The following is a 23,444-nucleotide window of genomic DNA, read 5'->3' as shown; positions in this document are numbered from 1 at the left end:
GGTGGCTTTGTGTTACAAAGGGAGGTTTGTACTTGGAGTTAGAAAACCCTGATGTGGGCTCTGCCCGTGTTAGCTGTGTAAACCAATAGTTCTCAACCAGGGTGATTTTTTTTCCCCCAGAGGACATTTGGTTGTGTCTAGAGACATTTTAGATTGTCACAGCTTGGGGGGTGGGGTGGAGGCTAGTGTCATCTGATAGGTAGAAGCCAGGGATGCTGTTAATTATCCTACGTGCACAGAGTGGCCACCACAACAAAGAAGTATCTGGCCCGCAGTGTTAATAGCGCCGAGGTGGAGAAAGCCTGTTGTAAACTTGGGCCTCAGTTTCTCCAACTGTAGAATGGAGTCAGTATAGATCAGTGTTTTGCAAACTGAGTCACAACATATGGGTCATAAAATGAATGTAATGGTTGTAACCAGCATGAAAAAAAATTACGTGGAACAGAATAGAAGACATCAGAAAGTACCAGAGCGCCTGGCACAGGGTTAGGGTAGGAATGTTATGTGAACTGTGTATGGTGCATGCGCTGGGCCATGAAGTTACTGGCATTTTTACTCCACTTGCTGGGCAAAAATGTTCTTTTTTTAAATTTTATTTTTTATTGAAGTATAGTTAAATTACAGTGTTGTGTTAATTACTGCTGTTCAGCAAAGTGACTGTTACACATATGTATTCTTTTTCATATTCTTTTCCATTATAGTTTATCACAGAACTATATTGCATATAGTTCCCTGTGCTCTACAGTATAGGACCTTGTTGTTTAGCCACTCTCTATTTAATAGTTTGCATCTACTAACCCCAAACTCCCAATCTTTCCCTCCCCCGACCTCGGCCACCACAAGTCTGTTCTCTATTTCTGGGAGTCTGTTTCTGTTTCTTAGGTAGGTTCGTGTCGTATTTTAGATTCCACGTATAAGCAATATCCTATGATATTTGTCTTTCTCTTTCTGACTTACTTCGCTTAGTAGGATAATCTCTAGGTCCATCCATGTTGCTGTAAATGGCATTATTTTGTTCTTTTTTGATGGCTGAGTAATATTCCACTATATATATGTGCCACACCTTCTTTATCCATTCATCTGTCGGTGGACATTTAGGTTGCTTCCATGTCTTGGCTATTGTGAATAGTGCTGCTATGAATATAGGGGTGCATGTATCTTTTTGAATTATAGTTTTGTCTGGATATATGTGAGCAAAAACGTTTCAAAGCCACTTGTTTAGATGGCCTCCAAGCCTTCATGCTGCCACGGTTTGCTTTTCTGAAGTCTCCTCCTTCCAAACCTCCCCTTGCTGCCCCTGCCTTGGGGGTGGAATTCCACAGGGTCCTGCAGTTCTGTCCTCACCGAGGGTCCCGATCCCAGCACCTCTACCCCCACCTCCAGCAACGGGCTGCTGCCTTACGCAGTGCTGGGCTCTGGGTGCTCCTGGCAGGCTCCTCAGCTTCCCGATGCCATCGCTCCTGGGACCATGCAGAGCCCACCCTTCACATGCTTAAACCAGGCCCTGGTCTGAGTTACCAGTCCCGTCATCACTCAGCAGCTGTGTGACGATGCAAGTGACACCGAGTGTCAGCTACCCGGTGGACCCAGGTCCCACGGGCTGTGGAGTCAGGCTGTATTACCTTTTACCTGGAAAAGATGGGAGCTCCCATGCACCCCGACAGTGGGAGGCTCGGGGCTCTGTCACGTTCTCCTGGCTCCCTTTTGAATGACTTCCTGCTGGAGTCTTGGCTGGCCCAGCCTTCAGGTCCTTCCTTCATAGTGGTAGTGACCTCTCGGCTTCCCCACGGCACCTGTTCAGCCCTGCTTCCCGTGGAACAAGTGACTGTTGAGGTGATCTTACATCCTTGAAAGCCTTGAAAGCAACTTCAGGATGGTGGCTCACCCCAAGCTGCCTGATTGCAGGTAGCGTTCCCCACCCACTCTCCGGCAAACACCACCACCCCACCTCCTGCCCCACGCCTGGCTGGCTGCCTAGCTCTCTCAGGCACCCTTGCTGAATCCCCATGATGGGAAGGGAGCACCTTTGAGGAGAGGTGCCCAGGGTCCCTCTCCTGTTTCCAGGAGGGAGATGCCTCCAGCTCAAGGTGATGTTACCTAGTGAGGCAGGGGCAGAACCCTCCAGCCCTCTTGAGCCTGGGGATGGACAGGAATTGTACTGGTGAGGAGGAGGTGGGTTCTGTGGCCGGGAGGAGACCCCAACCTCTTGGGCTCATTGTACCTCTGCCAGCAGGCAGGTGGTGAATGGGGCTCCCTCCAGGCTGGGGTGTGGTGGTCAGGGTCAGCCCCAGCAGAGGCCGGGAAGGGATTCAGTCTTTGGCCCACTGTGCATGTCGAGGGGCCGGGAAGGCTCCTGGGAGGGACCGCAAACTGAAGGCTCTTGCCGGGCTCTCCCATTTGTTCGCGTTTTCCAGCATTTTATTATGGAAAATTTCAAACATACGGGCAAGTGAAAAGAATAGGACAATGGACACCACTATACCCACCACTCAGACTCTACCATTAACATTTGAGTGTATTTGTCCTATTTGTCACTTATTTTTGTTTTTCTTCGGCTAATTTCTTGCTGTCAGAAAGTCTGTTCCACTTTTGAAAGATTTGCTTGCTACAAAAACTGTTGGAAGTGAAAATGCAGTTTGGACAAGACTCCTCAGTGGGATAGGACAAAACCCTTCCCTGCGGTTGGCATCTCTTTTAACTCCTGCCAGCGTTGGTCTGGGACCCGGCAGATTGTGGCTTGTGGGCTGTGGGTGGTCTCTGGGCCTTTCCTGATGGCCCCTGAGCTACTAACAGTATATCATTCAAGACTCTATTCTTAGAATGGGCTTGTTAGTTACATGCCACGGCCCTCACTAAAGTCTTACCAGAAACAAGTCTATTTTCTGGCTCATTCTGGTTGGTTCTGTGTGTGTGTGTGTGTGTGTGTGTGTGTGTGTGTGTGCACCAGGTGTTGCTGTCCTCCAGCAGCCTGGGTCCAGCTCAAGCCCTGGTTGGAGGACACCTCCTTCCAGACCTCTGCTGGGCTGTCCTGAGACCACCCTGCTTAGCTCCTTTATCAGTGGCCCCAGCCGTGGCAGCTGCACGTCACGTCGACAGACCTTCCAAGCCTCCTGCACTTGGTTCCATAGACATTCTTGCCTTCTCTCTCTTTATTTTTTTTAAATTAATTTAATTTATTTATTTTTGGCTGTGTTCGGTCTTTGTTGCTGCGTGCGGGCTTTCTCTAGTTGCGGCGAGCGGGGCCTACTCTTCGTTGAGGTGCGCGGGCTTCTCATTGTGGTGGCTTCTCTTGTTGTGGAGCACGGGCTCTAGGTGCGCGGGCCTCAGTAGTTGTGGCACACGGACTCAGTAGTTGTGGCTCGCGGGCTCTAGAGTGCAGTCTCAGTAGTTGTGGAGCACGGGCTTAGTTGCTCCGCGGCATGTGGGATCCTCCCGGACCAGGGTTCGAACCCGTGTCCCCTGCCTTGGCAGACGGATTCTCAACCACTGCACCACCCCTTGCCTTGTCTTTTGCTGAGGAGCTGGAGTTACAGTCCCCTGACGCTTCCAGGAGCAGGCACATGTCCTCATTTCCAAGCTTAACCTTTCCACCTGGGTCCCCGTCCCATTTCTTCAGGAGCATGAAGGCATGGCACCCCCAACGTTGACCCCTGTTTCTCCAGCATCTTCCGTCTGTCTTCACCGGCTGCCCTCAAGCGGTGGGGTTGTTAGGTCTTCATTAAGCTGCAAAAATGTCTCTTCCTGTTTTCCGGCTTTCATGTCAACCGCCATCACCCTTGCCTCTGCATCTGCCCCTCACGACGGGGACGTCAGAGGCCATCTGATCACGTATTCGGCTATTCAGACATCTCTAATGGCAACATCTGTGTCCTTATTAAGTTCCCCGCGTGGAGTGGGGCATTTTACCTGTGCTATCTCTAAACCTCTCCCAGAGAAGCGAATTCAGTACAGCGAGGAGACGCACGAATCTCCATTTTATTTATTCTTTTTGAATTTTTACCAAAGTACAGTTGATTTACAATGTTGTGTTCACTTCTGCTGTATAGCCAATTGACTCAGTTATACATGTATATGTATTCCTTTTCATATTCTTTTCCATTATGGTTTATCATAGGATACTGAATATAGTTCCCTGTGCTCTATAGTAGGACCCTGCTGTTTATCCATTCTATATATACCAGTTTGCATCTGCTAATCCCAAACTTCTAATCCTTCCTTCCCTCCCTCCTCCTGGCAACCACAAGTCTGTTCTCTATGTCTGTGAGTCTGTTTCTGTTTCATAGATAGGTTCATTTGTGTCATATTTTAAATTCCACGTGTAAGTGATATCTTATGGTATTTGTCTTTCTCTTTCTTACTTCGCTTAGTAGGATAATCTCTAGGTCCATCCATGTTTCTGCAAATGGCATGATTTTGCTCTTTTTTATGGCTGAGTTGTATTTCATTGTGTATATATATATATATATATATATATATATATACACACAACACATCTTCTTTATCCATTCATCTGTTGATGGACATGTAGGTTGCTTCCACATCCTGGCCATTGTGAATAGTGCCGTAATGAACATAGGGGTGCACGTATCTTTTCGAATTATAGTTTCGTCTGGTTACATGCTCAGGAGTGAGCTCACTGGATCATATGGCAACTCGATTTTTCCTTTTTTGAGGAACCTCGTACTGTTTTCCACAGTGGCTGAACTACTTTGCATTCCCACAACAGTGTGGAGGGTTCCCTTTCTAAGAGAACATTTTAAATAACACATCGCAGTGTTCCTGTCACCAGTAACCACATGGTGGCTTTGATTCACTGCCTTAGAATGCATCTGACTCATGCTTAGTTTATCTTTATACTTCGATTGTAAACTCCCAGAAGGAAGGGGTCAGAATGTTACATTTCTCTTTTGAGAAATATGAGAGACTACTAGAGGGCTATGTATTCAGAGGCACACGATAACTATTTTTAGATGAATGGAAAGATGAGTGAGCCAATGAGATTGTTAGGGACATTTTTGTTGCCCATTTGTTAGATCTTTGGGGGGAGTTTTCCACTGAGATAAGATTATAGAGATGATGATTATAAATAAATGTATTCACTTTTTTGGGTAATAATTGCTACCCAGTTTAAATCATTCTTTTCTCTTTCAGGGGACTTCCAAGATGGCAAGAGAGTGAGCCTTTCTGTGTATCTTGGGGAATTTTTCGATATCCATGTGTTTGTCAATGGTACTGTGCTGCAGGGGGACCAGAGGTAAGTCGGAGCCCAGAAATGTCAAATTAGAAGGGGCCCTGATAATTCCCCTGTACTCCCCCATCGTCTTTCGGATGAAGCAGCAGGGCCCAGAGAGAGGAAGTAGATGTGCCCAGAGGAAGTGAGCAGGGTGTGCAAGAGGGGGGTGTCCCAACGCTTGGACTAGGCACACAGCCTCTGTTCCTTGGTCTGAATCCTGCAGCGTGGTTGGGTTGAAGGGTGGAGGGACATCCAGGAAATGGATGAGAAGGCCACTTCCTGAGTTCCTCCTGTCCTTCCAGGGTCTCCATGCCCTATACCTCCAAAGGGCTGTACCTAGAAACTGAGGCTGGGTACTACAAGCTGTCCAGCGAGGCCTACGGCTTTGTGGCCAGGATTGATGGCAGCGGCAACTTTCAAGTCCTGCTGTCAGACAGACACTTCAACAAGACCTGTGGGCTGTGCGGCAACTTTAACATCTTTGCCGAGGATGACTTCCGGACTCAAGAAGGTAGGCTTTTCTGGCACACCGTTTCCCAAGCGCATGGCTGTGCTGTCCTGCTCACCAGTCTTCACTATGACTCTTCCCCTGGCGTTCCAGCCTCCCCAAGTCCTCAGCTCAATTTATCCCACCAGCCTTATCTCTTAGTGTTCTACTTCGCTGCCTAGACCCCCCATCAAACCAGATCTTGGGGGGGTCCTCAGACCCAACGTTGTTCAGCCTTGAATTCCCCACATGGCAGATGGTTGATAAATGCTGGATGGTTTGAACAGATCCTCCTGAGCCACTGTATTGGAACTTTGAGGATGAAATCTATAAAGGGTGGTCCAGTGGTTAGGACTCCGTGCTTCCACGGCAGGGGGCCTGGGTTCGATCCCTGGATGGGGAACTAAGATCTTGCAAGCCACACAGTGTGGCCAAAAAAAAAGGGTGTCCTCTACACTGTCCAAAAAGGCTAGTTTATGTGGATGTGCGTGCGTGTGTGTGCTCACAAGCAACAGGAAGTAATATGGACAATGTGAAAACCACTGCTAATCTTTATTCTTCTTCTGATAATTTCAATTACATAAACATTTAAGGAGGGATGTTCTTTTGCAAAAGCCGAACATTTGTGTATAAGTTCTCCTTCTTTTTTACGGTTAAGGGGTAAGTGTGTAGAGAAACAGCTGATTATTCCTTTCATTGGACTGGAGAATAGTAAGATCATTTGTTGCTGTCTTCGCCAGCCCTGATTTCTTAAACTTTTTATTGTTCAATATGTACATTTGAGGCTATCAACTTTCCTTAAATACTGCCTTAGCTGTATCACACCAACTTTGATAGGTAAATATTTTCATTTTCATTGAGTTCTATGAATTTTCTATTTCCATTTTGAGTTTTTTCTCAATCTATTAATTGTACTTAAAATTTTTAAATGTTTAGAATTTTAAAAGCTATCTTTTGCCACTAAATTGATTTCTGATTTAAATTAGAAATTTGGGGAGATTTATTTGTGGCCTAGTACATGATTTTTTTTTTTTTTTTTTTTTGTGGTACGTGGGCCTCTCACTGTTGTGGCCTCTCCGGTTGCGGAGCACAGGCTCCGGACGCGCAGGCTCAGCGGCCATGGCTCACGGGCCCAGCCGCTCTGCGGCATGTGGGATCTTCCTGGACTGGGGCACGAACCCGTGTCCCCTGCATCGGCAGGCGGACTCTCAACCACTGTGCCACCAGGGAAGCCTGTACATGATCTTTTGTAATTGCTCTATGTATGCTCCAACAGAATGTTTTCTTATTTATTTAATCTCAGTAGAATCTATGGTACAAGATGTTTATTAGAGATCAATATCGAAAGGAAGGGGAGGAAGGAGAGCTGAGCAGAGGGAGAGCTCTAGAGCAAGGACTGCCCCTCAGAATGTTCCATACCAGGCTAAGATGTCTGGGCCCCATTCGCTCACTGCATATGTACTGCCTCTAGGAGGGTATGACATCAGGAGGTAGTTCTCTGTAGCTGAGACAGACTCTGAAGAGCAAATCAAGTCCTGTGTGAAAGGGATCTGGGTAGTGCATCTGTTTCTATCTCAGATGGGTTGCAAGATTTTTGGCAAAATGTGTGAAGCAGGACCTCATCCAGCTAAGATTACTGGTAATTGAAGTAGCCAACTATTAGTTCTTTGCCACCATTATCAGCATTATAAAGCCATTTCTCTGTCATTACATATATAAAACAATTTTCAGTGGTAAAAAGATAATGAATTATGGTCCTATCACATTGGTTATATGAGTGTAAAAACCTGGGCTGGACAACAATGTCATAAATACATTTGCTTTTGGAATTAAGTGTTGGATATATTTTACATCTGAAGAAAAAGAAGAAAATAAATTGAAATATAAGACAAGAAAAAAATTATCTCAGAATGCAAATTGCTTCTTTATTTTAAAGTCTATTTTATCTGATATGAGTACTGCTACTCCAGCTTTTTTTTGATTTCCATTTGCATAGAATATCTTTTTCCATGCCCTCACTTTTAGTCTGTATGTGTCCCTAGGTCTGAAGTGGGTCTCTTGTAGACAGCATATATACGGGCCTTGTTTTTGTATCCATTCAGTGAGCCTGTGTATTTTGGTTGGAGCATTTAATCCATTCACATTTAAGGTAATTATCAATATGTGTGTTCTTATTACCATTATCTTAATTGTTTTGGGTTTGTTTTTGTAGGTCCTTTTCTTCTCTTGTGTTTCCCACTTAGAGAAGTTCCTTTAGCATTTGTTGTAGAGCCGGTTTGGTGGTGCTGAATTCTCTTAGCTTTTGCTTGTCTGTAAAGCTTTTGATTTCTCTGTTGAATCTGAATGAGATCCTTGCCCGGTAGAGTAATCTTGGTTGTAGGTTCTTCCCTTTCATCACTTTAAATATATCTTGCCACTTCCTTCTGGCTTGCAGAGTTTCTGCTGAGAAATGAGCTGTTAACCTTATGGGAGTTCCCTTGTATGTTATTTGTTGTTTTTCCCTTGCTGCTTTTAATAATTTTTCTTTGTCTTTAATTTTTGTCAGTTTGATTACTATGTGTCTCAGCGTATTTCTCCTTGGGTTTGTCCTGCCTGGGACTCTGTGCTTCCTGGACTTGGGTGGATATTTCCTTTTCCATGTTAGGGAAGTTTTTGACTATAATCTCTCCAAATATTTCTTGGGTCCTTTCTCTCTCTCTTCTTCTTCTGGGACCCCTATAATGTGAATGTTGGTGTGTTTAATGTTGTCCCAGAGGTCTCTTAGGCTGTCTTCATGTCTTTTCATTCTTTTTTTTTATTCTGTCCCACAGCAGTGAATGCCACCATTCTGTCTTCCAGGTCACTTATCCGTTCTTCTGCCTCAGTTATTCTGCTATTGATTCCTTCTAGTGTAGTTTTCATTTCAGTTACTGTATTGCTCATCTCTGTTTGTTTGTTCTTTAATTCCTCTAGGTCTTTGTTAAGCATTTCTTGCATCTTCTCGATCTTTGCCTCCATTCTTTTTCTGAGGTCCTGGATCATCTTCACTATCACTATTCTGAATTCTTTTTCTGGAAGGTTTCCTATCTCCACTTCATTCAGTTGTTTTTCTGGGGTTTTATCTTGTTCCTTCATCTGGTACATAGCCCTCTGCTTTTTCATTTTGTCTATCTTTCTATGAATGTGGTTTTCATTCCACAGGCTGCAGGATTGTAGTTCTTCTTGCTTCTGCTGTCTGCCTTCTGGTGGATGAGGCTATCTAAGAGGCTTGTAAGAATGTTTCCTGATTGGTGCCAGATTCTGTATCTTTTTGTTGAACTACCTTTGTTAATTGTGTTATTCAAGTCTACTATTTTTTTTTTACTACCTTTTGTCTGCTTCATCTACCCATTACTATATGAATAATGCCCTCACTGTCCCCCCACCTTGTTTGAATAACTACTAAATTTGGCATTATTATCATAGTTTTACATAATTGGTGCTTCTTTGGCTATGCCTTCATGTTTAACAGGTTCTTTGCTCATAATTTCTCCTTTTATGTTACTATTTTTTGTAGGTTCAATTTCTGTTTTTTAAAAAACATCCCTTTGTAGTTCCTCACTCAGAGTCTGGTAGTGATAACTGAAACAAACACTCCTTCATTCTTATATGATATGTTAGCTAGGTATAGAATTCCAGGACATTGGTTATTTCTAACAGTGCTTTGAGGATGCTATTCCATTGTTGCTGTCGAGAAGTATGTTGTCAGTCTAATTGTCATTTCTTCACAGATAATGTGTCTTTTAGCTTTGTGTAAGAGTCATCTCATTGCTTTTGGTATTCTGAAATTTCACTGTGCTATTTCTATGTGTGGGTTTTATTTTTATTATCTTGCTTGAGACTTTTTGTGACTCATGAATCTGATGATTCCTACCTTTCATCAGATACAGGAAAATTTCAGTCATTTTCCCTCTTCTGTTAGACATATGTTGGATATTTTTATTCCACCCTATTTTCCATACTTCCACTTTTCTATCTCTTTATCCCTCTTTGTTGCTTGAGTGGTATGGTCATGCTGGCTGGTGAGAACCAATCGTGTGCATCTTTTCCAGCTCCATTTTCAGTAATGTCATGTTGGTAGCTTGAAACTGGCCATGGTGGGAGTATTTACACCATGGAAACAAGCACATCAGGTCTTTGATTTCCCCCCAGAGAGCTGGCTTATCAGCACATCACCATTTAGATCTATCTTCCAGTTCACTAATTCTCTCTCGCCTCTAATTGACAGATGATGTCTAATCCATCAATTGACTTTTCTTTTCTATTTCATTGACTGTATTTGTAATTTTAGAAGGTAAATCTGGCACTTTTCAACTCTATTATTTTTCTTATTGTCTTGTTCTTTTATCAAGTTTTGATTTCTTCTTTATAACAGCAATTTAAAATATATTTCTTTTATAACCTCTGTACAAAAACTTTATTATCTCAAGTTTTTAGAGCTTGAATCTTGTTATCTTTATGTCTGCTGGGTCTTGCTTGAAGTAGATTGTTGCATATGTTGCATAATTTTGGATTGTAAGCTCATCTTTAGAAGGGTTTTATGCTAATTTTTTAATATGGAGTTACTGAATCTCACAAGAAGTATAAATTGGAATCTCAATGCTAAGTGAGGGCTTTCCTATCACTATAAATTCTCAGAGGAGACTTTCCCCCTCCTATTCAGAGTCCAGACCAAGGAAATAAACTTCCTTATTATTTTCTTACTTCTCAGAGTGAATTTTTTTCTTGTTAGCTTTCTCATGGAGGGGGTAGTCCTTCAAGACTGCCAGGACCACAAAGGGGTCTAAGCCCATCTCCCTACATCATGCAGACCCAAGACTCATTTCCATCAATCTCCAAGGAGCTGTTAAAACCCAAGCACATTAGTTGGCAAGATTGCCACCCCCACTGTAATACCCTGTAGTCAGAACATCAAGTCGTATTTGCCAGTTCTATTCTTAAACTTTCTTTCCTTGCTTTTAAACTTTCTTCCCTTCCCTTCCTCCTTTCCTTCTTCTCCTTCTTTTTTGTCCCTTGTCATTCCCTCTACTTTTCAAAATGGGATTAAACACAGATTCAACAGGATATTTGTCCTTTGCAGTGGCAGAGTTTTCAGATTTTTCTAATGTGCTATATTGCCAGAAATGGAAGTCCCAGCCCTAAGATGTCTTCTTCTCCAGGCTTTAAGATCTAAAAAAATAAAAATGGTTTGGGATTAACAGATACACACTACTGTATAGAAAATAAACAACAAGGACCTACAGTATAGCACAGGTTATATTCAATATCTTGTAATAGCCTATAATGGAAAAGAATCTGAAAAAGAATATATATGCATATGTATAACTGAATCACTTTGCTGTACACCTGAAACATTGTAAACCAACTATACTTCAATTAAAAAATACTAACTAAAAATGGGACCTATGTTCCTAGGGAGAAGGTGGTGCATGTTGGCAAAAAGTCAGGGCTCTGGTGATATTTTGGAAATCACTCTCAGAGGACTGCGGGTTAATTTTTTTTTTTGGTTGGCAAAGACTCGACAGTTAACCCTGCTTCCTGACATCATGGGAGCCTGCCCAGCTGGTTTTAACTCTGGCTCTCAGAGATTTTTCTATAAGCGAGATGATTTGTAATTCCATCTATCAGACATCCTTATGTCTCATTTCAGATTTAGTCCATAGGGTTTCACTTCCTAAAAGGTCAGGAAAGGATCTAGAGGTCCTCTAGTCTAACCCATCATTTTACATACGAGGAATCAGGCTCAGGAGATTATGGGATCAGCCCAAGATCACACAGGGCGATCGAAGGAGAACTGAGACCAGACCAGGAGTCTTGATTCTCTCTCGGGCTTTCCCCACATAGCACAAAGCCTCTTCTCCGCCTCTTCCTTGAGATGGTGTATTAAAAGGTGGGCAAGCCTGTGTGGCGTGGTGACTAAGAACCCAGAGAATGCCTATCATAATGCCTGGCACATAGTAGAAACTTCACAGATTTAAGTGCCCTTCCCTTTGGCTTCTCCATGTATTAGTTTCCTGCAGCTGCCAACAAACTACTGCAAGCTTGATGGCTTAAGACAACAGAAATTTATTCTCTCAGAATTCTAGAAGGCCGGAAGTCCAAAACCAAGTTGATGACAGGACTACACTTCCTCCAGGGGCTCTGGGGAGAGTCTGTGCCTTGCCTCTTCCAGCCACTGCCAGCCACCCTTGACCTGTGCCTGCATCATTTCAGTCTCTGCCTCGGTCTGCACATTGCCTGCTCTGTGTGTGTCTCTGTCTGATCTCCCTCTGCCCCTCTCTTTTGTTTTTTAAGATTTTTTTTTTGATGTGGACCATTTTTAAAGTCTTTATTGAATTTGTTACAATGTTGCTTCTGTTTTAGTTTGCTCGCTTTTGGGGGGCACGAGGCATGTGGGATCTTAGCTCCATGACCAGGGATCGAACCCGCACCCCCTGCATTGGAAGGCAAAGTCTTAACCTCTGGACCACCAGGGAAGTCCTTACCCCTCTCTTCTAAGGACATATGTGATTGCGTTTAAGGCTCACTCAGTGAACCCAGGATAAGCTCTTCCTCTCACAATCCTTTATTCAATCACATCTTTTGCCGTAAAATATTCGCAGGTCCTGCGAACTAGGAAGTGGACATATCTTTGGGGGCCATTTTTTTCTGCTCCCCACACCCAGAGGCCAACTCACTATACTTCCAAGTCCTGCTTTTCTTTTTCCGGGGATAGTTTATTTTCTATTTCCAGGTGCATGATCTGACCCTGAAGCGTGCTTCACTTCCAGATCTGGCTGTGCAGAGGGACTGCTTGCCTTGCTGCTCCGCTAAGCCCCTTTGCAATGAAGGTGCAGCAGTTCTATCCGGCACTGACTTGGTACCGGGCCATGCAGGCCCGGAAGGCCCTCACAGTCTCTTGTGGGTGGCTGATAGGAGCGTGTTTGCTGTGGGCACCAGGGCACAGATGCTCTGCGAGCACCAGGGATGCAGTGATGCGGATGCTTAGGTTCATGCCGCATTCTTACCTTCATTCTGCAAAAATATGTTGAGTATCCGCCATCCAGCAGATAAGAGTTTAGAGATAAGAGGCACAGCCTGTGCCCTGAATTAAGGAGCTCACAGTTGAATGGGGGGTGAATATAAGCAAAAAGGATACTAACACAAAGGATGGTGAGAGCTTTGATAGGGGGATGGCCAGGGTGCTGAGGGAGCACAGAGAAGGGGCACCCAGCCAGACTGGGGAGGGAGACAGGGAGTCGAGCTAATTCAGAAGGGCTTCCTGGAGGAAGTGGTTCCGGGGCTGCATCTCAGAGAATAAATTGAGAGAGTCAGGGTAGTAAGGGGATGGAGAACATTCCTCACAGAAGGAGGAAAGGGAGCAAAGTCCCGAGAAGCAAGAGTGGCTGGACTGTTCCTCATCGCCTTTCCTGGCATCTTCCTCGCTGTGCCCATTCGCCCAGCTACCCCCCACCAGACGCTGGCTGAACCCGGGCGCCCGTGCCCTGTGGCGTTAATGCTGGGGTACTCCTGCCACAGATGCCTATGTTTTAATCTAAAGAAAGTTGATTCAGGTGACAACAGACCTAGCGTTCTCACTCAGAAGTCCCGGGTCTCACGACCGTGGCTTCATCCTCCTGAAACTTTCTCCACAGGGACCTTGACCTCGGACCCCTACGACTTTGCCAACTCCTGGGCCCTGAGCAGTGGGGAACAGCGGTGCCAGCGGGCGTCCCCTCCCAGCAGCGTGTGCAATGTCTCCTCCGAGCTGCAGAAGGTGGGTCCACCCAGGCTTGATGTGGGCTGCGGGGTGCGGGGTTTCTGGAGTCAAGAGGCAGAACAATATGCAGTCCCAGGTCCTCCATCCAGGGGAGGAGCGAGTCCCTCTGGCTGCTCCGTGTCCCACGGGCCGCTTTCCTCCTGAAAACCAGCTGGGGCTAGAGTCGCGTTGACGCTAATCCTAATACTGTCCTGGGCCTGGAGCTCTGAAGATGGGCCTGGTTGAATAAGCTGGTACCGCGAGTGACTATACTTTTCTGTTTTATGTTCCAACGCCCTCTCAGCCCCAAATATCACCATCATCACCTGCCACCTGTCTGAAATTCTGGGGTAGAAAACCATTCCTTTGTAAGGGCCCAATAAGTGGTTGTTATAAAGCACAAGTATGGGGCAAGGCCCCAAGGTCTCACCAGCACATCAGCAGGAAGGGGGTTACCTCCTGGTGGGGGAGGGAAGAAAGCTGGGGGGAGGGAGGAAGGTGGGGAGAGGCAGGGGCAAGTCCTGATGCCCCCAGCTTGGATGTTGTAATAGTTTCCTAAGGCTGCTGTAGCAAATTATCTCAAACCCAGTGGCTTACAGCCACAGGAATGTATTCTCACGGGTCTGGAGACCAGAAGTCGGAATTTGGTTTCAAGGTGTCTGCAGGGTGGGCTCCCTCCAGAGGCTCTAGGGGAGAGTCCCCCCTGCCTCTTCCAGCTCCTGGGGGCCGTGGGGTTCCTTGGCTTGTGGCTGCCTCCGCCACTCCCTGCCTCTGTGGTCTCGTGCCTCCTGTCTGTGTGCTTCTGTCCGGAGACAGAGCAGATGGGGGCTTCTCCTGCCCCTCCCCACATGGCCCTATTTCTCCCTGTACTTAGCAGCTCTTTCCCCTTCAGGGTTACCCTTTATGATCGCACTTGGAGAGGAGGGGGTCTGGGCGGGAGGGAGTTGGCAGGACTGCACGCTGTCTCCTCCTTTTGCCGGTGGAGATGGCCTTTGTGCTTCTGTGCGGGGTGTTGGGAGGATGATGCTTTAGGTGGAGAAAGACCTCCCTCTGTGGACGACCTCCCTCTCCCCCTTTGGGGGTCAGGCTGCCTGGGCTGAGGGAGGAGAGAGCGGCATGGCCCCAGACGCGGCTGGGCTCTCGTCAGCACATGGATGCCCTGTCCAGGCTGCCCTCAGAGACTCACTGTCTGGGGAACGGGGTTACTTGGAGGTGATGTGAGTCAGGTTCCCTGGAAGCAGAGGTTTGTGGGCAGCGAGTGACCAGGGAGGCTCTCAGGAAGTGAGAGGGGCGGGGCTGGGCAGGGGGAGAAGCTGAATACCACGTAGTTACAACCGAGGCCTCAGCTGGTCCTTCAAGGAGCTCTGAAAGCTGCGCTGGCCCCATGGGGCAGGGGGGCCCACCCCGACCAGTCGGTCATTGGGTGTTGGCTGCCTCTGGGCAAGGAGACTGGGTGGCTCCCTTGGGCTGAGGGCAATGCCTGCAGAGTGACTCGGCTGTGAGTCCCCACCAGCCAACACCCTCAGCTCCCAGTGGGTGAGTCCTTCTGCTATGACACCCAACCCCTGGTCTACGTGGGGGACGTATAGCGCACCCAACATCCCCCGCAGAGCCAGCTACTCGACGGCATCGCCTCCCTACCTTCCACCCCCTGAGCCAGCACGCTGCTCCAACCCACAGCCGTGCAGGGGGAGGGCGGCCCCTGCTGATCCCCGGGACTGTCACCATGACGGGACTTGACAGGCCACATAAGCCCCTCGCCTGGGCCTGTGTGGTCCCGCAGGGCGAGGAGGAAACCAGAGCTTGCGCTGGCGCTGGGGGTTAAGGAGCTGCCCCGAGTCACCAGCTAGCATTGCGGAGTCAGGATTCACGCGCTGCCCGTCCGCCCCCGTACCGCCTCTGCTGTTCTGCCTGCGCCATCTCAGGCTGCCCAGGTGAATCCCACCCTTGTGTTTTCCTTCAGGAGCTGGGCTCCCTGAATCTTGAGGTTCCTTTCAGCTCGAAAATTCTTTGTGTGTCTCTCTGGATTGGACTAAAGGGACAGTTGATAATAAGTCTCACTAAATATTCAATGGATGGATGGATGCAAATTAGGTAATTTATCTAGGGATTGGGACACCCCCATGATCACAACCCCGAATCCTTCATTTGTAAGACCAAATCTGCATGTAAGTAGAGAAACTCCAGCCCTCTCCTACTCCAGTAGCTGAATAAAACACACAGCCACCTGCACACGCACACACCTACCTTAGCGTGAGAGAACTTCAGTGTTAGCTGCCCAGACTTTCTATTTTCATGGAACAATTTGATCTTCTGAACCAAGGAGTACGTCAGCACCAGGAAAACGCTCTGGGTTGTGCTCGAGCCAGCTGCCTGGACCGTAAACACAATTTCCAGTTTATCAACAAGTACATTCCTAACGCCTCTTTTTCTTGGGTTTCCAGTGTTTCAGTGGTGCTAGGTTTTCCAGCTGGTCCGGAAACATCTCTGTCACCTGGAGCGTAGCCCAGTACTGGCAACTGACAGAGGCAGACCAAGTTCTAACCCCGGGGGGAGGGTGTTATCCTGGGGAAGGGGGGTAGTTTCCTCTTCTTTCCAGGAAAACTTTGAAGCAGCAGCCGCTTGTCCTTGTAGCTCATTAAGTGTTTCCCATCCCTGGGCCACTTTGTAACTCTGCTTTGTAACTCTGCCCGGCTTTGTAACTCTGGGCAAGACACTTGCCTTCTCCAAGCCTCAGTTTCCACATGTAACATAGGCCCAGGACCAGTGCCTGCTCCTCGAGGCCATCGTAAGGATAAGGGAACATGTGTGGAGTGCTTAGCCCAGCGGGGCTCAATTGTACGAGCTGTTATTGTTATTATTATTCCTTTTGTGTCTGTGTTTGCCCCTGGAGTGGCCGCACTTTGAGAGTAGGAGTGGGAGAAGCAGGCCAAACACACACAGTACTTTAAGTGTAAGCTCAAAACTCATTCTTTCTCTCCTCCCCTCCACCCAGCTATAACCCCATTCTTTTGGAGGCGGGGATCGATCTGAGCACAGCTTGGGGTTAGAGAGAGAGCAAGTTGCCTGTGCACATGGACACGGAGGGGTGGGGAAGTGCAGGAGTCCACTTTTCTTCTGGGGCTTCTTGTAGCCCAGGGCCATTTGGGATTGAGGGCACTCCAGGAGCCCAGGGCAGCAGGGAGGGGAGGCGGAGGGATTTTGTCCTCTCTTTCTTTTATTTCCAAACGTACACTTCCATAGGTGGCTGTGGTTCGCTGTCTCCCACCCTTTTCAGTGTTCTCTAGGCAGGGGTAGGATTGCCGGGTTGGTGGAGGGGAGGGGACGGGAAGTTAGTTGGTGAGCTGGGTGGGGGGCAGGTAGGTACCTCTGATACCGAGGGCGTGGGCTTGTCTCACTTTATTTTGCAAACACAGGCAGCGCAGAGTAAGTGCAAGACAAGTGTTCCCACCCTCGGGGTACAAAGGAATGCTCTCATTTACCCCGAAGAAGTGGGAGGTGAAGACAGGATTTTCAAACGGGGAACCTGATACAGAGGCGGAGTAGAGGAGGGAGCTGGGCACTTTGTCTCCTGGAGACCGAGAGGGAGGGCCTGGGGGGTGGGGCAGTGGGGAGGTGCTGGGAGAGAATCCAGAGACGCCTCATTTGTCTCCCAGGTGCCTTTGGAGGCTCCAGCTGCACACTCGCTACTCACTTTGTCTCCTGGGTGCCTTGAAGTTCTTACTAACCAGTATCCTGGGAGCAGCTTAAGAAATTGGTTACCAAGTTTTCAGTGCTGGGCCGAGGCCCCCCAGACACTCAGACCTCCCAAGGCACAAGCTCCTTCTAGGTCCAAACTCCTGTTTCAGGTTGTTTACCTGAGAAGAGGGGCTGGGCTTTGTCTCAGCCAATCAGGCTGTGTTTGCCCACGAGCGGGGTGCCCCCCTCGGCTGGGACGCACAAAGACATCTCCTGGGAGGTGATTGATGCGGTCTCTGTCCCCAGTCTGCTTAGTTCCGCTGGGTTCGTGGGTTCAGAAGTCGGGGCTGGTAAATGGGCAGCATTGACAAGGGTTTGCCGTTGTGGCTCCACGAGCCGTATTCAGTGGCAGAGTGTTCCGTAGGGGAGCCGGCACTGGCTGGAAAGCTTTCCTTGAGCCGCCAGAATCTATTCGCCCGCTTCTGGAACTTTCTGTCTTTCTAAGGTGGCAGCAAGGAGTCAGCTCATTCTGAGAGCCAGGTCATATTACTCATACCCGGGGGATGAATGTTTCCTTGTTATGCCAACAAAACCCGGAGCCTCTCTGCTGGGATGGATAATGGCGTGTTTAATGGCACACAGATGTGCGGGGTTCTTTTTTTTCCAGCTTTTCAGAGGGCAGGACTGCTGGAGTCTGGGGCTCAGGGTGCAGACCTAGTAACAAAAAGCGCCCAGCTATAGATGCTCAAATAATCGGCGTTAATTTGCAGGTAACTCTACTACACAATGAATGTTTGAGAAAGATCCTTATGTCGCTTTTAAAAAAATTTTTAATTCTGTCAGTCTGGGGAATGTCAGCAAGGGCTGAACCTTACACAGGGATCCTGTTTATGTCCTGTAGTCCTGTCTGCAACGTGAAGCCCGCGGCTCCAGGAGGCTGGATGTAGGCTGCAGCTGGTCCATGCAATGCTCCTTCTAATTAGAAAAAAGGCACCCCTTTCTCAAGACACTGTACCGTCACCTGCTGGGAACTTGCCATAGTAAACATTATAAATGTACCTAGAATGTAGTACACACGTATGCTGTCTACCATGGGAACTGTAGCCTTGGGTGTGTTGCCACTGCACTGTGTGACTTGCAGAGCTATACTTGATGGCCATGAACTTGGCCTCGCTTCCACTGGGAGGTGTGTCGCTGCAACCCTGCTCCTCCTTAGGATAAGCTCCTCCAGAGTGGAGGGCCGTCTCCTGCTTCTGCTGCTCACATCTGAACATGAGGCCACCTCTGTTACCGAACTCAGGTCTGGCTGCTGGCTGCTCGCTGCTGGAAAGTCAATACTCAGGAGGCAAGTGCTGGTAGAAACAGAAATGTTGCTCTAATCCGAAAGCCGGCAATCTGGGGAGAAGGCGGACTCGTGTCCCAGAATCGACACCAAAGGTTTTGCTTGGCCAGGAAAGTTTTTAAAGGGAAAAAGGGGAAGTAGTTTCAGTGAATCATTGAGATAGAGGGTCAGATACATCGCCATCCACTGCGTGCAGGCTTGTCGACTCTTTGTCATCTTTCTTTGAGATGTTATATTGTTCACACAGTTTGTGAGATTACTGAAGGGGAAGCTGGGGAAAAGATCTGGTCCGCTGTTAATCACTTATTCTCCGTGTCTATTTCTTTGATCTAAGGAAAGAACAAACAGATTAAGCAAAGAATTGTGTGATCAAAAGATTTGAAAGGTGTGCTTGGGTTGGAGGTTAGTGAAAATATAGCTTTGCTAATGGGACAGTACAAAAGGGGCCTCCTGCAGAGACCTCGTCCTGCAAAAAGCTGCTTATACTCTCCTGCCCCTGGCCCACTGAGTCCTCTCCATATCCCTCCTCAGAATTGGTTCTCAAGACGACCAGTCTTTCTTTTCATCAATGTTAGGAATCTCAGGCTCATAATAACTCAGAGTGCTATGAGATTCCAGAAGCTATCTAGTCCAGTCCCCTGCCCGTGTATATTCAGATAGGCAGGTGGTACTGTAACCTGGACTTTAAGACTCAAGTCTCTGAGACATCCTTGCTGGGCTCTTTCCAGCTGTTGTGCAGAGCTCAACCCTATGCAGCCCTTCTTGGCTCCCTGAGGAGAAGTCACCCCTTTCTTTTACCCCCAGTTGAAGATGAAGACCTCCCTCGGTGCCCTTGAATACTGGAGAAGCCAGATGCTTGCAGTCTGGTTTTTCTAGGTCCTATTCAGGACTTCGCGTCCAGTGGTACTCCCATCAGTCACCTAACAGTCCCAGGTTGGCTGTTTTCCACTGGCTCTGAATTAGACGTTTATTTGGGGAACAAAATCCTTCTTCCTTTTGTTCTGTTGCTGTTCATGTCTGCATATTTTCTCCCCCTCTCCTCCTCCTCTGAAAGCCTGCTCTTCACCTGTAATTCCTCTTCCCCCCCAGGAAGTCACCTGTCCCCGCTGGAGCTAACATTTGTAAATACTCATGTTTACTTTGAATGACGGTAACATGTCCCCTCCACGGCACAGAGAGGCACACGAAATACCCATTCTGTTGGGGACAACGCAATTCACTCTTCACATCCTCGTGAAGTATTGCCCACGCCTTTTTTTTTGCAAAATTCGTACCCAGCCCTTTCTCCTGTTTCTGCCCACAGTTGCCCTGGAAGGAGGCTCACAGGCCTGGAGGGAGGTGATTTGGTGGGAGAGGGGCTAAGTGCCCTGGCAGAGCTGGGGGCTTACTGACCACATCCACTCCTGGCATTCCTGCTTCCTCTCCTGGCCTCCTGCTTTCACTTAATTGGCCTGGAATAGACTTTTCTTGGAGACTGGGAAGAATTTTGTTACGTTCATTTGCTTGGTAGGATAGTTGTGATTCATAGAGAGACCAATTGTGTGAGTCTGGTCCAGGGGAGGTCAGTAAATCTCAAGAAGAGATCCTTGTAACCCAGGACCCCCAGAGGAGTTAGTTGCCAGGTAACCTGAGCTGGTGCTGCAGATGGTGCCCACCCACTGTGTCCTAGTGATGCTTACATCCGAGTTGGGGTCTGAACACAAGTACACACACACATGTACACACACACGCATACACATATACACATACACAGGCATACACATACACATATACACAGTGCACACACACACATGCACACACATACACACAACACACACATATATGCACACACATACACACATATACACATACGCATACACACATATACACATATATACACATACACACATACACATATACACATGTGCACACATACGCACACACACACAGATGCACACACACACACATTCCCCTTTTTTCAGAGTGAGAGCTGTTCTCTCAAGTCCTCCGTAGGCTGAAGAACGAGGGTTTATTTTGGGAACTTTGCCGAAACCCGAGAGTCCGGGGCGCGGGCCCTGGTTTGGCTTGCTTTGCTGTGTCCTCACGTAGCTGCGTCCCTGCTCTGCAGTTCAGTGTCCCCTCTGAAGACAAGTAGAGCTCTGCCCAACACTGATGGAAAAAGCACCCTTTTCCTTTCCAGCAAATTCCCTCACCCACCTGAGTGCAGGGCGACAGAAGGGGCAGTGAGCCCCTGGGCTTGTGGTGGGACAGTGACCTTGGCCACTCTGCCTTTGGGGGTCTAGCCTCATGGCAGAGATCAGGGGCTGCCACAGGGTTTCAGCATTTCCCTCAGATTAAGCAGATGCAAATGCATCCCTAACCCATCAGCCTCAAAACCCTTCCATGAAACATTTCCTAAGTGGCTTTCTTTCCCTTCTCCTCCTCCCCGGCGATGCCAGGAACCTGAAGGTGCCCATCAGCACATATTTACTGAGATGTTCTGTATCTTAACTCTGTGCAAGTCAGATTTGCAGTCTCACTCAGAGACAAGACACATAGGAGATATTGACGCAAACAACACATGACAGAGAACAACACAAATGCCATTTTGGGTTAGTAAAGGGTGAAGTGGTGCAGCAGCTCCTATCACACAGCTGATTATCCTTCCTGACCCGGAGCAGGATGGGTGGAGCTGCTCCAGCCCCAGAGCTTGGACAAACCCCAAAGTGGGAACCGGGGGCGGGAACTCGGCCCTTGTCCTCCCGGCCGGCTGGTCCTGCCCTGATCCGTACTCAGATGCTGCCCAGGAGAACAGGGTGCAGGGAGAGAAGGGTCCTTTGGAGGACTGTGGCCATCTCCCTTGGCACTGGGGACTTCGGTGACATATCCAGTTACCCTACTTCTCGAGAGGGCTGAACACCAAGTATCTCAGAGAGGGGAACGTTCAGCTCCACAAAACCCTCCAGTTAGTGGAAATCATGGGGTCTTTTCGAGCCAGATCTTGGAATGTGGGTGGGAATCGCAGGCCAGGCAGAAGTATAATTAGAATCAGCAGCCCTCCCCCATCCATCCTTACAGGCTGACCAATGAGAAACTGTGCCCTGCCACAGGGGTGAATTCCTGAGCCCACAGCTTTGGACCGGTTTAGGCCCAGGCGCCTCTGGACCTCCTCCAGGGACAGCCGTGGGACACCCACCCCAGGGCCTGGCTGAACAATCTTGCACTTTATATATTAGCCTCCCCTTTCTTTGTTCACTTCAGACCTAGGAATGCCCCCCTCCCTTCTCCTTCCTCAGCTGTTTGGGAACCAACACAATAGCTAAGCTCCAGATCTCTCGCTGCTGTTTCCTCTCCTCGAGCCCCCATTCCCCTCCCATCTGCCCTTGGGGAGATGAGCTTCTTTTCTCTCCCTCTCCCTCGAATGGGCTTGGCATCTCCAGGGAGGAGGCCTGGTCTTCTCTAATGAACTGAAAATGTGATTAAGTTGGGCTCCAGTTGGGTCTGCACAGCCCCCCAGACAGGGTGAGGTCATGGCTTCATGGAGCTGGGCTGGCGCTCTCTCGCCAGCCCCTGGCACCCCAGACGAGAGGAGCAGGAAGAGAGAAGTAGCTGATGCTGGGCATTGGAGCCAGGGAGATGCTGGAAGTGAATTAGCTGACCCTCTGTGTTCTCCCTGCCAGAATGGTGTACCAGGGGGCTGAGGAGAAGCCATTTTCGAGCTGTTCAGCTAGCATTGACAATAGGCCAATGATAATAGTCACAGGCACTCGATTGCCCTCCCTCTGTAATGTCATTTAGTTTTATTTTGCAGCCAAGTCTAAGGCAGGAATTGCTCTCTGTGTTAGTTAGGACTAGATTCTCCTGTGCCAGGACACCTAAAGTAGAAACAGCTTACACAATATAGAAGTGTGTTTCTCTCTCATTGTCAAGGAGTTCAGCTTGTGTCAGGCATCATGACGACCTTCCAGTGTCGGAAGAGAAGCATTGAAAGCAGCACACCCTCCTTTGGAGGCTGCTTCCAGGGAGTTGCCCAGGACACTCCTGCTTATGTCCCGGGAGGGTGGTGGGGTGGGGGACAAAGCTTCTTCTTACAGCCACTCCCAGATGCAAGGGAGGCTGAGAAATGGGATCTTTATTCCCAGGGGCTATGTGCCCAGGGGAAGATTGACAACCGAGGGTTTTCTGACTAAGAGAGAAAGGAGGAATAGGTCCTGGGCAACTTTCAGTCTCTTCCATAATCTCACTCTTTTAAGGGGGAGGGAATCAAGGTTCAGAGAGGGGAGATGATTTTCCTGAAGTCGCACGTTTTGTTAGTGATGCAGTTGGTGCTTCTGAAGCCTGCACTCTATCCACTGTGCTACACTGTCTTCTCATCTGATTGGTAGGAAACAAGGTGGGGAGGGTGGGGGCATCGGGAACATGGAAAACCAGGTAAACTGCGGTTGGGTGGCAGTGATCTCAGGTGGCCTTGGCCTGCAGTAGCTTGAAGCAGGGTTTCAGTTCCCGGCCTGAGACTGAAGTCAGGCCGTGGCAGTGAGAGCGCCGAAACCTAGACACTAGACCACCAGGGACCAGTGGCCAGTGACAAGGCCCTGGCCTGTCAGCTGTGTAGAAATGAATTTCCACATAGAGATGGAAAGTAGTGAAACAAGTGACGTGTTTATTAGGAGGAAAAAGGGTACGTGTGGATAGACACACGGGCGGGCTCAGAGAGAGAATCTTGCCTTTGTGGCAGTTTGAATCACCTTTTTTTTTAAAAAATAATTTATTTATTTATGGCTGCGTTGGGTCTTCGTTGCTGCTTGCAGTCTTTCTCTAGTTGAGGTGAGCAGGGGCTACTCTTTGTTGTGGTGCGCGGGCTTCTCACTGCGGTGGCTTCTCTTGTTGCGGAGCATGGGCTCTAGTAGTTGTGGCCCACGGGCTTAGTTGCTCCACGGCATGTGGGATCTTCCCGGATCAGGGATCGAAC

General features: G+C 48.1%; 1 protein-coding gene across 1 annotated transcript in view; it reads left to right on the top strand.

Moving 5' to 3' along the window:
* Positions 1-23,444, top strand: part of VWF (von Willebrand factor) — a 138,169-nt gene that overhangs the window by 7,404 nt on the left and 107,321 nt on the right. The window contains exons 4-6 of the mRNA XM_082665314.1: positions 5,152-5,254; positions 5,536-5,744; positions 13,373-13,494. Coding sequence (XP_082521440.1) covers positions 5,152-5,254; positions 5,536-5,744; positions 13,373-13,494 — 434 coding nt within the window. The remainder of the gene's footprint in view (positions 1-5,151; positions 5,255-5,535; positions 5,745-13,372; positions 13,495-23,444) is intronic.

Source organism: Grampus griseus (assembly GCF_964374135.1).
Source record: "Grampus griseus genome assembly, chromosome: 11".
In the NCBI taxonomy this organism is placed as follows: Eukaryota; Metazoa; Chordata; class Mammalia; order Artiodactyla; family Delphinidae; genus Grampus; species Grampus griseus.
This window is presented reverse-complemented; position numbering and strand designations above follow the sequence as displayed.